Genomic DNA, 16,721 nt, shown 5'->3' with positions numbered 1-16,721 from the left:
AGCAACACTCCATGCCAAACGCAGATTGGACCCAACATAAGCACAAGAACTGTTTTTTGGCAACTTTATTGATTGGGTTTCCCTAACAATTAGCTTTATATAAGCCTTACATCAACATGCCTAATGCCGGCTGGAGTGTTGCAAAGAACACCGGACACTGGAGCAGTCAGGAGTTGACACCACACATGTCATCATCTGGCAGTCTGGCAGATGCCAGAAGAACGTGCCCTGCCTGACTGCGTACTACTAACCTAAAGTTTATTGGTTGCAGAATAATAGTTTGAAGCAGTTTTTATGGTGTAACCTGGACCATTTAGTTGCAATGAAGGGAACTCTTAAAGTAGAAACACCAAGCATCTATACCACCAGCACTTTTCTCAAAGCTTAGATGCTATATCGTTACTGCTAAAAAGGAACACTGATACACTAAGCTCACAGACAAAAACCCACAAGTCAGCATGCATAAAAAACAAAAAAAACCAAGGCACTACTTACAGAACATTGATAAAACACAGCATCAGCATACTCTTAAATAAACCTATGCACAACCCATGTCAAAGTTTCCTAATTTTCCAGGTGCAAAAGTTCTTACACAACAATACAATCAAGGACTGCACAGTTGGTGTAATTCCTTGTGTATTATGGGGGTCATTCCGAGTTGATCGTAGCTGTGCTAAGTTTAGCACAGCTACGATCGTTAACTCAGACATGCAGGGGGGATGCCCAGCACAGGGCTAGTCCGCCCCGCATGACAGTGCCGCCCCCCCTCCCCGCACAAATACAAAAGCATCGCACAGCGGAGATGCCTTTGTATTTGAGGAGTAACTCCCGGCCAGCGCAGCTCCTGCGGCTGGCCGGGAGTTGCTCGTTGATCCCGCCGGCTGCAGCGGCTGCGTGACACAACACGCAGCCGCCGCGGCCCGCCCCCCCCAACGGTCCGACCACGCCTGCGTTGGCCGGACCGCTCCCCCTAGCGACCACCTCTGTCTCAGAGGCGATCCCTAGGTAACGAAAGCTGCCATGCGCTGGCGCACTGCGGCGCCAGCGCATGCGCAGTTCAGACCCGATCCCTGCGCTGCGACAAACTGCAGCGAGCGATCGGGTCGGAATGACCTCCTATGTACGGATATACTTGCCAATAAACCGAATCGGATGGTTAAAATTACTGCCTCACAGCACTGAGGTCCTGGATTCTCTCTGCGCTGATGTGGGCTTCCTCTGGTTACTCCGCTTTCTTGCCACAAACTAAAAATATACTGGTAGGTTAACTGGTAACAAAAATTAACCCTAGTGTATATACAAGTGGTAGGCAATACAGACTGTAAGCTCCTCTGGGGCAGGAACTGATAAGAATGGCCAAAAATTATGTGTAAAGTGCTTCAAAATATGTGTATGCTATATAAATAACATGATAATAATAATAATAATAATAATAATAATAATAATAATATATCAATATTATTGCCATATCCTCAAACAGTTTTATTCCTGTCCCATGAACACCAGAACAAAAGGAACAGATGCTTTTGATTCCATGGAAAGGTCAACTAGGGTATCCCTCCACTCCTTTTCTTTTCATTACCCACACTCAACAGAAGATCAAGAGAGAAACTGTAGAGGTCATGGCGGAGCTGTTTGCTTGGACTTGGGAATACTTCTAGAAAAGCAGCTGAAGCACCAGTCAGATGTAATGCACCAAGGACTCCTACATCCCAAATCCAAGTGCCCTGTCCTTGAGTACATGGAGACTGAGCAGTCATTGTAAAAGGAGTCTCTGACAAATATTCCTCTATTTCCTAGACGTTTTAGAAGACATCTTCAGCTGATGCTCAGTTTGAAATGAAAATCTATAGAAAGCGTTTCATTGCAATGATTTGCACGTATAGGCCTAAATGTAATGGCCTGCAGCTTGCAGGCACTGTTGCAATTTCTGTGGCATAGCCGATAGATTTAAAGTGGTTTATTCAATATTGCAGCTAGACTTAAAGCAGCAAATAGTTTTCAGCCAAAACCAACTTGCTCATAGTATATACCTCCTGGGAGTGTTTTAAAGCTTTCAGTCTCTACTCAGATGACTAAAGTGTTAACTCATCCGTGATGTCTGCCATAGAGTATTACAAGGATTTAAAATGGACAGTAATAATGTGACTATATAGAAAGCATTGTTCATGATTTAAGTCAACTGCAGTATATGCTTGTTTCTTGTAGAGAAGTTGGAGGAACTAATATGACAAAACTCCCCTGGATCCATCATATCTAGCTTGTCTGTCAGTGTCCAGCACTCTATAACCGTGACTCCTATTCTGTAATACTGCCCAACCCTGCAAATCAAGACTCCTGGATCTGCCAAACTGTATATGCTTTCCCTCTATTCAAGAGGTTACAACAAACAGCAATCATACACACAAATTATGTAAAAGGAAGTTTAAGCTAGAAGGAACAATTAATCAATAATCTCTCTCTGTAACCTGTAATATAACACACGCGCACTGTTCCTTATTGCACCATTACTGCTCTACGCCATACAACCAAAAGACATTTGTTTATCTTAGAAAATAGCTAACTGAATGCTTTATGCAATGATCTAGTATACACCTGTTCCGTGTTATGCTACAAGCACAAGCTTCAGGGATGTCTTTGGGGCAAATACTTGACAGATGCTTTGTAGCGGCAGGTGCGTTTTCTGTAGTGAAATATGAATTTTAACTCTGACACTGCTGTTTTATAGGTATTGAATGGTAATACAGATAAGGCTGACCTATGTGTACCAAGCCTGTGTGCATGCTTACTAGCTGGGTTATTGAGCAGCAGCAGAGGAGGATTTACCACAAGGCAACCAAAGCGGCTGCTTAGGGCCCTGTTGGTCTAAGGGGCCCTGCTGGTCCCAGGGGGCACGGCGACAAGGCCATTTCTGGCGGACCACGAGCTTCACCGTCCAAGAGCTGGGCTGGCTGAATACTCCCGGCAAGCTGTCAGTGATTACACAGCTGTTGGGTATCGTTTCCAGCGCATGCCTGTGTCTCACCAGTCCTGCAGTACTGTGCGTGTGACCAGTCATGACACGTGTGTATGTCAGATGCCTAGAAAGAGAAGCCAGGATGTGCACAGAAAAAAACATGAGGTCTTCCAGTGTACTTTATTACAGTATTCTTTTAATTTTATGTAACATACACCTACTTCACATTCCAATCAGGCGAGAGTGGAGGGGTGGACAGTGTTATTTTAAGTACAGTGTCTAACATCCGCCTGCTCCAATCATGGCTGGGAGGAGGTACACACTGACTGGTGAGATGTCAATATGCTATAATACACTATTTTAAGTACTACCATGTATGGGAAATGCCTGCTACAATTAGGGGAGCACTGATATATAATCTATACAGTCACACTGACTATAATGGGTGTATAATGACTATAATGGTGTAATAATGGGTGTAATAATGGGTATAATAAGAGATAGGGGACCTACTAGGCTGCTACAATCAGTAAGGGGGGGGGGGGGAGAGGCACTCATATATAATGCAGTTAACACTAATGTAATTGGGTTTAATAATAAGTATTATCAGCCTGCATTATATATTAGTGCCCCCCACCACATACACTGATTGTAGCATGTCCCCCATCCCTTATAACATACATTATTGCACCCCTCAGTCAGTGACTGTATTCATGATATATAAGTGCCTTTAGTGTGACCCCATTATACTAGGTCTGACAATTAAGTGCAGTAGTGGATATACCACTAGGCAACCAAAGCAGCCGCATGGGCTCAGCGGGTCCTAGAGGGCTTGCCGACAGATCATGGAGTCGGGAGGGCATTTCTGATTTCCGCCGACAATATCCAAGTGCTGGGCTGGCTGATACTCCCGGCAGGGTGTCTAGTTACTAGATAGCTACCAGGGGTGATTTCAAGGGCAGCATGGACAGTGTAATGATTAGCATGCTGCCTCACAGCACTCAGGTCATGGGTTCAGTTCCCACCATGGCTATAACTGTGTGGAGTTTGTATATTCTCTGTGTACTTGCATGCGTTTCCTCCCACAATCCAAAAATATACTGATAGGGTTAATTTTGTTGGGAGCCAATTAACCTAGCGTGGATGTGTACATGTGATAGGGAATATAGATTGTAAGCTCCACTGGGGCAGGGACTGATGTGAATGGACAAATGTTCTCTGTAAAACGCTGCAGAATATGTGTGCGCCATATAAATAACTGGTAATAAATAATAATCAATACATTAGTACAACTACCATTTACCACTAGTATAACTACCATCCGCTTGCTATAATCGGCTGGGGGCAGATACGGGAGAATACACTGACTGGGGGGCAGCATAATGAGTGTGGACCTCAATTGGTGGGTGGGGGCACACTGAAGATTGTTTGAGGAAGGGAGGCCGCAAATCGGTGTCTTGCTTAGGGCCCCATGAAATCTAAATCCGCCTTTGAGCAGCAGTAGTGAAATGCTGTCGTTATCTAGAAGGCTTTTGTGTTGTATGTAAGGAAATTCAGGGTTTTATTCTACCTAAACACTTCTTCCATCTGAATGGCAATGTAAAGTAGCAGTATAAATCAGAGATGGCTGGTTTAAAACATATTGTTTTAAATAAAAAATATTTTTTTTTAAACCTTTTTTATTTTTTTATTATTATACTGTGACTACAGGCAAGGCGTTGTGACTTCTTACATAAAGCCTATTATACTAAAAAATAGTATTTTTATCCAAAATGTTTAATGCCAGTGTCATGCCCAGTGATAATACTTATCCGTGTGTGTGTGTGTGTGTGTGTGTTTCTCTGAAAAGTGCTTTTGCACTTTCCATTTTGTATGACTATTCAGATTTATTTAATTATAAGCAATAAGTAGGACTAATGCTTAACATTCACTTGTTATTCTTATTTTCAATTTCATCTACAGCCGAGTATACTTTGTATGTTTTAATATGGAAAAAAAAAAAAAAACTGTTTTTAAACAGTTTTTTTCCATACCCGAGTATAATACTTTGCAATAATCATAGAAATGCTGAAATCCTTGTAGTGATTTCAACTGAAGATTAACAGTTTATACATAAATTCTTCACCTCTTGTACATATGGAACAGACCATTAGTTTTTACCACCAACCACATAAAAATTTTAAACTAGTCACGGCCATTTCCAACCAAAAGTGGACATGGATCATGAAAACAAGTTGGAATATTCAAAAAATTAATTTCCCAGTGCATCATTCATAGTCTATAGTAGTTTAAAAAATGGTTTGGTAACAGTGCGTCACATGGCATGCCGCCATTTTGTCTTATTTCAGTAATGGCTACCAGACGTCAGGCAAACACTGATTGTGACCACTGATTATCTATTGCTGTTTTCTGAAAACAAAGGTAAGAAACTTGGATTATTTTAGTTTATAACAAAAATTGAGGACATGTACTGTTAGAAATTATATGTTGATAATCAGTGTTTCATGTGGTTTTATGTTAGTGAAAGAGTTAAAACAAAGATGATGAGATATGGTACCCATCTGAATACATTGGGCCTAATTCTGAGTTGATCGCAGCAGTAATTTTGTTAGCAGTTGGGCAAAACCATGTGCACTGCAGGGGGGGCAGATATAACATGTGCAGAAAGAGTTAGATTTGGGTGGGGTGTGTTTAAACTGAAATCTAAATTGCAGTGTAAAAATAAAGCAGCCAGTATTTACCCTGCACAGAAACAAAATAACCCACCCAAATCTAACTCTCTCTGCACGTTATATCTGTCCCCCCTGCAGTGCACATGGTTTTGCCCAATTGCTAACAAACTTTCTGCTGCGATCAACTCAGAATTACCTCCATTGTTAGAAAGGTAAATGACCCTGTATCAGTTAATGCAAGGGGCCTTTTTTCATTTCCTGATTAATGTATTTGATGGTTATGTCTGTGACGATTTTCAGGTTATGTCCATTACACCTATACTCCATTAAATATTGTCAAGGTAATAAGAATGACTTTCCTGAAAATTGTACTAAAGCAATCTGTGTGGTTTATGCTTTATTGTAAAAAAAAGTATGGAATAAATATCTGTTGTAGTTTCAGAGAAATCAGACATGTATTTTATGTCAAAAATTGCCATGTCCTTTCCCGGTTACATCCGTTACATTTATTTACAGCAGACAACAATGGTGAGGCTTGTTCATACTTCATATTTCTATTCACCAGTGGTAGATACAATTTGTGGTAAAATTTGCTTCTTTAAGTGCATTTTAAATTTGAAGGAATCCAGATGTTTATCACAAGCATTGTATGTGAGAGTTACATCCGTTACTTTGGAATTGCCCGCACTGTTTACACCTGATAAGCACTTTCATTCCAATGTTCAAGATTAATTCTTTCATTTCCCTTCAGCTTAGCACCTAAACAATCTGAATAGTGAGTCACCAAGTATATAGTTGAACAATGTAAAGAAAATCTGTGAGTAATAGCGTGACACTACAGGTGTCAAAAAGCAGGCACCCTATGGCTCTTCCCAACTTTATACATACTAGCAAGTGACTTTGGCACTGGTGCCAGAAGCTTTGGCATCGCCTGTAGAGCCAATAGCGCCATGTTTCTGAAGAAATCACCAAATATATGGCACCAGTTGGCAACTGATGAGACCGTGATCTGGATGCTGGGTGGGTAGCGCAATGCCCCCCTTGACTGCTTACCAAGCACCAAGGCCAGAAGGACTGGTGGGCCCGCCGATCAGAACAGTCTAGCTGAGCAGCTCTACATGGCCACATAGCAGACAGACAGTCAGGGGCTGTCTGAGTAGCTTCACCTCCTGGCGTTCTGCTTAGTCACCTGACATACAGAAAGATGGGGACATGCTGCTAGGCCATGCCCCTGTGAGCCATGACCGTGCCTCCTGGACGTGCTGGGCCTGTTTCACACCTCCAGTAGGCCCCTACCAAGAATCCTATTGTTGATACGCCGTTGACATGCTCCAAGGAAATAAAGACGTACAGTATAACATGTGGGAATAAAAACAATATGCACCTCATTTCTCTGCCTATTTATATGCAATATAAAGATGGAAGCAGCCTAATGCTGGTTCTCTTTAGTGGATATTGGAAGTATGCTGGAACAATATGAAGGAAAAACATGTGAATGGTTTTACATCACAGGTATCACTAGAACAAAATGTCCAAGTTGCTGCTCACCTGGTTCTTCTTGATGAGCAGCTGCACAGTTGGGAGATCCTTTCCGTGCTCTGTAGAGAGGGCCATCGGCATTCTCTCCTTCACCCAAAGCTTACAGAGAAAGAGACACAAGTGACAAAGATCAAATTTTGTGCACACAGCGGGCAGACTGTCATTTGTAATAAGACAGCAATGTATGGGTTTACAATAGGACTGGGCCATTTCTTACTATTTCATCTTCCAGATCTCTATTAAATTGGTGCCCCTCCTTGGATTCCAGCAACAACTTCCTCCGCTCATTGAGTGGTGCGTGTAGTGTTGAGAATTTAGAGGCAACTGTCTTGTGCTTAGAGTCAACTTCAACTATGTTGGCATCTTCCTGACCCAAAGCCTGAGCTTGATTCTGTATAGCCTCCAACTCCTTCTCTCTGACTTCCATCTGGTTCTCCAGCATCTGCAAATATGAGACGATGAAGTTTGCATCCACACACATACAGAAAATAAGAATTTACTTACCGATAATTCTATTTCTCATAGTCCGTAGTGGATGCTGGGGACTCCGTAAGGACCATGGGGAATAGCGGCTCCGCAGGAGACTGGGCACATCTAAAGAAAGCTTTAGGACTAACTGGTGTGCACTGGCTCCTCCCCCTATGACCCTCCTCCAAGCCTCAGTTAGGATACTGTGCCCGGACGAGCGTACACAATAAGGAAGGATTTTGAATCCCGGGTAAGACTCATACCAGCCACACCAATCACACCGTATAACTTGTGATCTGAACCCAGTTAACAGTATGATAACAGAGGAGCCTCTGAAAAGATGGCTCCCAACAATAATAACCCGATTTTTGTAACAATAACTATGTACAAGTATTGCAGACAATCCGCACTTGGGATGGGCGCCCAGCATCCACTACGGACTATGAGAAATAGAATTATCGGTAAGTAAATTCTTATTTTCTCTAACGTCCTAAGTGGATGCTGGGGACTCCGTAAGGACCATGGGGATTATACCAAAGCTCCCAAACAGGCGGGAGAGTGCGGATGACTCTGCAGCACCAATTGAGAGAACTCCAGGTCCTCCTCAGCCAGGGTATCAAATTTGTAGAATTTAGCAAACGTGTTTGCCCCTGACCAAGTAGCTGCTCGGCAAAGTTGTAAAGCCGAGACCTCTCGGGCAGCCGCCCAAGATGAGCCCACTTTCCTTGTGGAACGGGCTTTTACAGATTTTAGCTGTGGCAGGCCTGCCACAGAATGTGCAAGCTGAATTGTACTACAAATCCAACGAGCAATAGTCTGCTTAGAAGCAGGAGCACCCAGCATGTTGGGTGCATACAGGATAAACAGCGAGTCAGATTTCCTGACTCCAGCTGTCCTGGAAACATATTTTCAGGGCCCTGACAACATCCAGCAACTTGGATTCCTCCAAGTGCCTAGTAGCCGCAGGCCCCACAATAGGTTGGTTCAGGTGAAAACGCTGGAACCACCTTAGGGAGAAACTGAGAACGAGTCCTCAATTCCGCCCTGTCCGAATGGAAAATCAGATAAGGGCTTTTACAGGATAAAGCCGCCAATTCTGACACGCGCCTGGCCCAGGCCAGGGCCAACAGCCTGACCACTTTCCATGTGAGATATTTTAACTCCACAGATTTAAGTGGTTCAAACCAATGTGACTTTTGGAACCCAAACTACATTGAGATCCCAAATTGCCACTGGAGGCACAAAAGGAGGCTGTATATGCAGTACCCCTTTTACAAACGTCTAAACTTCAGGGACTGAAGCTAGTTCTTTTTTTGGAAGAAAATTGACAGGGCCGAAATCTGAACCTTAATGGACCCCAATTTCAGGCCCATAGACACTCCTGTTTTCAGGAAATGTAGGAATCGACCCAGTTGAATTTCCTCCGTCGGGCCTTACTGGCCTCGCACTACGCAACATATTTTCGCCAATTGTGGTGATAATGTTTTTGCGGTTACATCCTTCCTGGCTTTTGATCAGGATAGGGATGACTTCATCCGGAATGCCTTTTTTCCTTCAGGATCCGGTGTTCAACCGCCATGCCGTCAAACGCAGCCGCGGTAAGTCTTGGAACAGACAGGGTCCTTGCTGGAGCAGGTCCCTTCTTAGAGGTAGAGGCCACGGATCCTCCGTGAGCCTCTCTTGAAGTTCCGGTTACCAAGTCCTTCTTGGCCAATCCGGAGCCACGAATATAGTGCTTTCTCCTCTCCATCTTATCAATCTCAGTACCTTGGGTATGAGAGGCAGAGGAGGGAACACATACACTGACTGGTACACCCACGGTGTTACCAGAGCGTCTACAACTATTGCCTGAGGGTCTCTTGACCTGGCGCAATACCTGTCGAGTTTTTTAATCATGTGGACGACTTCTGGGTGAAGTCCCCACTCTCCCGGGTGGAGGTCGTGCTGAGGAAGTCTGCTTCCCAGTTGTCCACTCCCGGAATGAATACTGTTGACAGTGCTATCACATGATTTTCCGCCCAGCGAAGAATCCTTGCAGCTTCTGCCATTGCCCTCCTGCTTCTTGTGCCACCCTGTCTGTTTACGTGGGTGACTGCCATGATGTTGTCCGACTGGATCAACACCGGCTGACCTTGAAGCAGAGGTCTCGCTAAGCTTAGAGCATTGTAAATGGCCCTTAGCTTCAGGATATTTATGTGAAGTGATGTATCCAGGCTTGACCCTAAGCCCTGGATATTCCTTCCCTGTGTGACTGCTCCCCAGCCTCGCAGGCTGGCATCCGTGGTCACCAGGACCCAGTCCTGAATGCCGAATCTGCGGCCCTCTAGAAGATGAGCACTCTGCAACCACCACAGGATGGATACCCTTGTCCTTGGTGACAGGGTTATCCGCTGATGCATCTGAAAATGCGACCCGGACCATTTGTCCAGTAGGTTCCACTGGAAAGTTCTTGCGTGGAATCTAACGAATGGGATTGCTTCGTAGGAAGCCACCATTTTTACCCAGAACCCTTGTGCATTGATGCACTGAGACTTGGTTCGGTTTTAGGAGGTTCCTGATTAGCTCGGATAACTCCCTGGCTTTCTCATCCGATAGAAACACCTTTTTTCTGGACTGTGTCCAGGATCATCCCTAGGAAACAGAAGACAAGTCGTCGGAACCAGCTGCGATTTTGGAATATTGAGAATCCAATCGTGCTGCCGCAACACTACCTGAGATAGTGCTACACCGACCTCCAACTGTTCCCTGGATCTTAGTAAAGACCCGGGGTGCCGTGGACCATCCCTACGGCAGCGTCTGAACTGATAGTGACAGTTCTGTACCATAACCTGAGGTACCCTTGGTGAGAAGGGTAAATTTTGACATGAAGGTAAGCATCCTTGATGTCCCGAGACATCATGTAGTCCCCTTCTTCCAGGTTCGCAATCACTGCTCTGAGTGACTCAATCTTGAATTTGAACCTCTGTATGTAAGTGTTCAAAGATTTTAGATTTAGAATCGGTCTCACCGAGCCGTCTGGCTTCGGTACCACAATAGTGTGGAATAATACCCCGTTCCCTGTTGCAGGAGGGGTACCTTGATTATCACCTGCTGGGAATACAGCTTGTGAATGGCTTCCAAAACTGCCTCCCTGTCAGAGGGAGACGTCGGTAAAGCCGACTTTTGGAAACGGCGAGGGGGAGACGTCTCGAATTCCAATATGTATCCCTGAGATATTACCTGAAGGATCCAGGGGTCTACTTGCGAGTGAGCCCACTGCGCACTGAAATTCATTGAGAACGGGCCCCCACCGTGCCTGAGCTTGTAAAGCCCTAGCGTCATACTGAGGGCTTGGCAGAGGCGGGAAAGGGTTACTGTTCCTGGGAACTGGCTGATCTCTGCAGCCTTTTTCCTCTCCCTCTGTCACGAGCAGAAAAGAGGAACCTTTTGTCCGCTTGCCAACAAAGGACTGCGCCTGATAATACGGCGTCTTATTTTGAGAGGCGACCTGGGGTACAAACGTGGATTTCCCAGCTGTTGCCGTGGCCACCAGGTCTAAAAGACCGACCCCAAATGTCCCCTTTCAAAGGCAATACTTCCAAATGCCGTTTGGAATCCGCATCACCTGACCATTTTACTGGTAGAATTGGACAACGCACTTATACTTGATGCCAGTCGGCAATTATTCCGCTGTGCATCATGCATATATAGAAATGCATCTTTTAAATGCTCTATCCTTATCTAGGATATCAATATTTCCAGTCAGGGAATCCGACCATGCCAACCCAGCACTGCACCTCCAGGCTGAGGCGACAGCTGGTCGCAGTATAACACCAGTATGTGTGTAAATACCTTTTTGGATACCCTCCTGCTTTCTATCAGCAGGATCCTTAAGGGCGGCCATCTCATGAGAGGGTAGAGCCCTTGTTCTTACAAGCGTGTGAGCGCCTTATCCCCCCTAGGGGGTGTTTCCCAACGCACCCTAACCTCTGGCGGGAAAGGGTATGCAGCCAATACTTTTTAAGAAATTATCAATTGTTATCGGGGGGAAACCCACGCATCATCACACACCTCATTTTATTTCTCAGATTCAGGAAAACTACAGGTAGTTTTTCCCTCACCGAACATAATACCCCTTTTTGGTGGTACTCGTATTATCAGAAATGTATAAAAACATTTTCCATTGTCTCAATCATGTAACGTGTGGCCCTACTGGAAATCACGGTTGTCTCTTCACCGTCGACACAGGAGTCAGTATCCGTGTCGGCGTCTGTATCTGCCATCTGAGGTAACGGCCGCTTTAGAGCCCCTAACGGCCTATGAGACGTCTGGACAGGCACAAGCTGAGTAGCCGGCTGTCTCATGTCAACCACTGTTTTTTTATATAGAGCTGACACTGTCACGTAATTTTCAACAGTACATCCACTCAGGTGTCGACCCCCTAGGGGGTGACATCACTGTTACAGACACTCTGCTCCGTCTCCACATCATTTTTCTCCTCATACATGTCGACACAAACGTACCGACACACAGCACACACACAGGGAATGCTCTGATAGAGGACAGGACCCCACTAGCCCTTTGGGGAGACAGAGGGAGAGTATGCCAGCACACACCAGAGCGCTATATATATACAGGGATAACCTTATATAAGTGTTTTTCCCCTTATAGCTGCTGTATGTTTTAATACTGCGCCTAATTAGTGCCCCCCTCTCTTTTTTTAACCCTTTCTGTAGTGTAGTGACTGCAGGGAAGAGCGAGGGAGCTTCCCTCCAACTGAGCAGTGAGGGAAAATGGCGCCAGTGTGCTGAGGAGATAGGCTCCGCCCCCTTTTCGGCTGCCTTATCTCCCGGTTTTTTGTATATTCTGGCAGGGGTTAAATGCATCCATATAGCCCAGGAGCTATATGTGATGTATTTTTTTGCCATGTAAGGTATTTCTGTCATGTTTTATTGCGTCTCAGGGCGCCCCCCCCAGCGCCCTGCACCCTCAGTGACCGGAGTATGAAGTGTGCTGAGAGCAATGGCACACAGCTGCAGTGCTGTGCGCTACCTTATTGAAGACAGGAACGTCTTCTGCCGCCGATTTTTCCGGACCTCTTCGCTCTTCTGGCTCTGTAAGGGGGCCGGCGGCGCGGCTCCGGGACCCATCCAGGCTGGACCTGTGATCGTCCCTCTGGAGCTAATGTCCAGTAGCCAAGAAGCCCAATCCACTCTGCACGCAGGTGAGTTCGCTTCTTCTCCCCTTAGTCCCTCGATGCAGTGAGCCTGTTGCCAGCAGGTCTCACTGAAAATAACAAACCTAAACTAAAACTTTCACTAAGAAGCTCAGGAGAGCCCCTAGTGTGCACCCTTCTCGTCGGGCACAGAAATCTAACTGAGGCTTGGAGGAGGGTCATAGGGGGAGGAGCCAGTGCACACCAGTTAGTCCTAAAGCTTTCTTTAGATGTGCCCAGTCTCCTGCGGAGCCGCTATTCCCCATGGTCCTTACGGAGTCCCCAGCATCCACTTAGGACGTTAGAGAAACATAGATCTATATATAAAAATACACAACATATTGCACAGTACATGGAGACTCCTCAATTGTCCACAGTAACCCCACAGCTAAGTTTCTGTGTGCTAATACATGTACTCAACATTGTACATATGGTAAGTTAGAGCCGAATTATTCATTTATTTTTTCAAAAACAGTTAAGGGGCTTCTCCCCTCTCCTTTGGTAGAGCTGGAAGACTGTATCAAACAAAGAGAGGGGAAAAGAAGTCTCAGAAGTGGGATACTGTATGTAGATCAAAACTACAGGTAGTTAATCAGGAGCCATCTTTACTTTACTTTATTAGCGTATTTATTAAACCTGCATTCAAGTCCCAAACACACATGGACCACAGCTTTTAGCATTTATCTGTCTACTGTAAGTAAGACAAGGAAAGAAAGTGTGGCGTAGGAGTTTTATGGTGTACAAAAAATAAGATTTTAAACCTACCTGTAAATCTATTTCTCCTAGTCCGTAGAGGATGCTGGGGACTCCGTAAGGACCATGGGGTATAGACGGGCTCCGCAGGAGATAGGGCACCTAAAAGAACTTTGACTATGGGTGTGCACTGGCTCCTCCCTCTATGCCCCTCCTCCAGACCTCAGTTAGAGAACTGTGCCCAGAGGAGATGGACACTACAAGGCAGGATTTGGAAATCCAAGGGCAAGATTCATACCAGGCCACACCAATCATACCATTTAACCTGGATCATACATAACCAGTTAACCGTATGAACTAAAAACAGCAACGGTCCAAGACCGATTACAACTGTAACATAAACCTTATGTAATCAACAACTATATACAAGTCTTGCAGAGTTTCCGCACTGGGACGGGCGCCCAGCATCCTCTACGGACTAGGAGAAATAGATTTACCAGAAGGTTTAAAATCTTATTTTCTCTTACGTCCTAGAGGATGCTGGGGACTCCGTAAGGACCATAGGGTTTATACCAAAGCATCCAATCGGGCGGGAGAGTGCGTATGACTCTGCAGCACCGACTGAGCAAACGCTAGGTCCTCATCAGCCAGGGTATCAAACTTGTAGAATTTAGCAAAAGTGTTTGACCCCGACCAAGTCGCCGCTCGGCAAAGTTGTAATGCCGAGACGCCTCGGGCAGCCGCCCAAGAAGAGCCCACCTTCCTAGTGGAATGGGCCTTAACCGAATTTGGTACCGGCAATCCAGCCGTAGAGTGAGCCTGCTGAATCGTATTACAGATCCAGCGAGCAATAGTCTGCTTCGAAGCAGGTGCACCAATCTTATTGGCCGCATACAGGACAAACAGGGCCTCTGTTTTCCTAATTCTAGGCGTCCTGGCTACATAAATCTACGTCCAGGGATCTGGAATCCTCCAGGTCACTTGTAGCCACAGGCACCACAATAGGTTGCTTCACATGGAATGAAGAAACCACCTTAGGCAAAAATTGCGGACGTGTCCTCAATTCAGCTCGATCCACATGAAAAATCAAGTAGGGGCTTTTGTGTGACAAAGTCGCCAATTCTGATACTCGCCTTGCCGATGCCAAGGCCAACAACATGACCACCTTCCAAGTAAGAAATTTCAACTCAATCTTGTTAAGCGGTTCAAACCAGTGTGATTTTAGGAACTGCAACACCACGTTGAGGTCCCATGGTGCCACTGGAGGCACAAAAGGGGGCTGGATGTGCAGCACTACCTTTACAAATGTCTGGACTTCTGGAAGAGAAGCCAATTCCTTTTGAAAGAAAATCGAGAGGGCCGAAATCTGCACTTTAACAGAGCCTAATTTCAGGCCCATATCCACTCCTGTTTGTAGGAAGTGGAGAAAACGACCCAGATGAAAATCTTCCGTAGGTGCATTCTTGGTCTCACACCAAGACACATACTTTCGCCAGATACGGTGATAATGCTTAACCGTCACCTCCTTCCTAGCCTTTATTAAAGTAGGGATGACCTCTTCCGGAATTCCCTTTTTTGCTAGGATTCGGTGTTCAACCGCCATGCCGTCAAACGTAACCGCGGTAAGTCTTGAAATACACAGGGCCCCTGTTGCAACAGGTCTTCCCTCAACGGAAGAGGCCAGGGATCTCCTGTGAGCATCTCTTGTAGATCTGAGTACCAGGCCCTTCGAGGCCAGTCTGGGACAACGAGTATCGTCTGTACTCTTCTTCGTCTTATGATCCTCAACACTTTTGTGATGAGAGGAAGAGGAGGAAACACGTAGACCAATTTGAACACCCACGGTGTTATCAGAGCGTCTACTGCTACTGCCTGAGGGTCCCGAGACCTGGCACAATACCTCCGAAGTTTTTTGTTGAGGCGTGACGCCATCATGTCTATTTGAGGAGTTCCCCAAAGACGTATTATGTCTGCAAAGCCTTCTTGATGAAGTCCCCACTCTCCTGGATGGAGATCGTGTCTGCTGAGGAAGTCTGCTTCCCAGTTGTCCACTCCCGGAATGAAGACAGCCGACAGAGCGCTCACGTGATTTTCCGCCCAGCGAAGAATCCTGGTGGCTTCCGCCATCGCGACTCTGCTTCTTGTCCTGCCTTGGCGGTTCACATGAGCCACTGCTGTGACATTGTCTGACTGAATCAGAACCGGTAGGTTTCGAAGAAGACTCTCCGCTTGTCGAAGGCCGTTGTATATGGCCCTGAGTTCCAACACATTGATGTGTAGACATGACTCCTGGTCTGACCAAAATCCCTGAAAATTTCTTCCTTGTGTGACTGCTCCCCATCCTCGGAGGCTCGCGTCCAAGGTAACCAGGATCCAATCCTGAATTCCGAATCTGCGACCCTCCAGTAGGTGAGCACTTTGTAACCACCACAGGAGAGACACCCTGGCCCCTGGGGACAGAGTAATTTTTCGATGTAAGTGTAGATGGGACCCGGACCACTTATCCAGAAGGTCCCATTGAAAAGTCCTTGCATGGAACCTTCCGAATGAAATGGCCTCGTAGGCCGCCACCATCTTTCCCAGAACTCGAGTGCACTGGTGAACAGACACCCTTTTCGGTTTCAGCAGGTCTCTGACCATGTTCTGGATGTCCTGGGCTTTCTCCATTGGAAGAAAGACCTTCATTTGTTCCGTATCCAGTATCATACCTAGGAACGGTAGTCGAGTTGTCGGAATCAACTGTGACCGGTAGATTTAGAATCCAACCGTGTTGCTGGAGCACTTTCAGAGAGAGCGCCACACTGCTCAGCAATTTCTCTCTGAATCTCGCTTTTATTAGGAGATCGTCCAAGTATGGGATAATTGTGACTCCATGCTTGCGCAGGACCACCATCATTTCCGCCATTATCTTGGTGAAAATCCTCGGGGCCGTGGAAAGTCCAAACGGCAACGTCTGAAATTGGTAATGACAATCCTGTACAGCGAATCTCAGGAATTCTTGATGGGGGGGATATATGGGGACATGAAGGTACGCATCCTTTATGTCCAGAGACACCATAAACTCCCCCTCCTCCGTATTGGCTATTATCGCTCTGAGCGATTCCATTTTGAATTTGAATCTTTTTATGTACAGGTTTAGGGATTTCAGATTCAAGATAGGTCTGACCGAACCGTCCGGTTTCGGGACCACAAAGAGGGT

At 45.7% G+C, this 16,721-nt stretch overlaps 1 protein-coding gene across 2 annotated transcripts in view; it reads right to left on the bottom strand.

The window, feature by feature from the left end:
- The window catches only part of SPTBN2 (spectrin beta, non-erythrocytic 2), a 421,076-nt gene that overhangs the window by 29,195 nt on the left and 375,160 nt on the right, over positions 1-16,721 (bottom strand). For both annotated transcript variants that reach the window (XM_063945149.1, XM_063945150.1), the window contains 2 exons: positions 7,385-7,609; positions 7,177-7,266 (listed from right to left, as the gene is read on the bottom strand). In XM_063945149.1, coding sequence (XP_063801219.1) covers positions 7,177-7,266; positions 7,385-7,609 — 315 coding nt within the window. The remainder of the gene's footprint in view (positions 1-7,176; positions 7,267-7,384; positions 7,610-16,721) is intronic.

Source organism: Pseudophryne corroboree, chromosome 11 (assembly GCF_028390025.1).
Source record: "Pseudophryne corroboree isolate aPseCor3 chromosome 11, aPseCor3.hap2, whole genome shotgun sequence".
NCBI classification, from domain to species: Eukaryota; Metazoa; Chordata; class Amphibia; order Anura; family Myobatrachidae; genus Pseudophryne; species Pseudophryne corroboree.
Note: the sequence above shows the minus strand (reverse complement) of the source record. Positions and strands in the feature narration are given on the sequence as shown.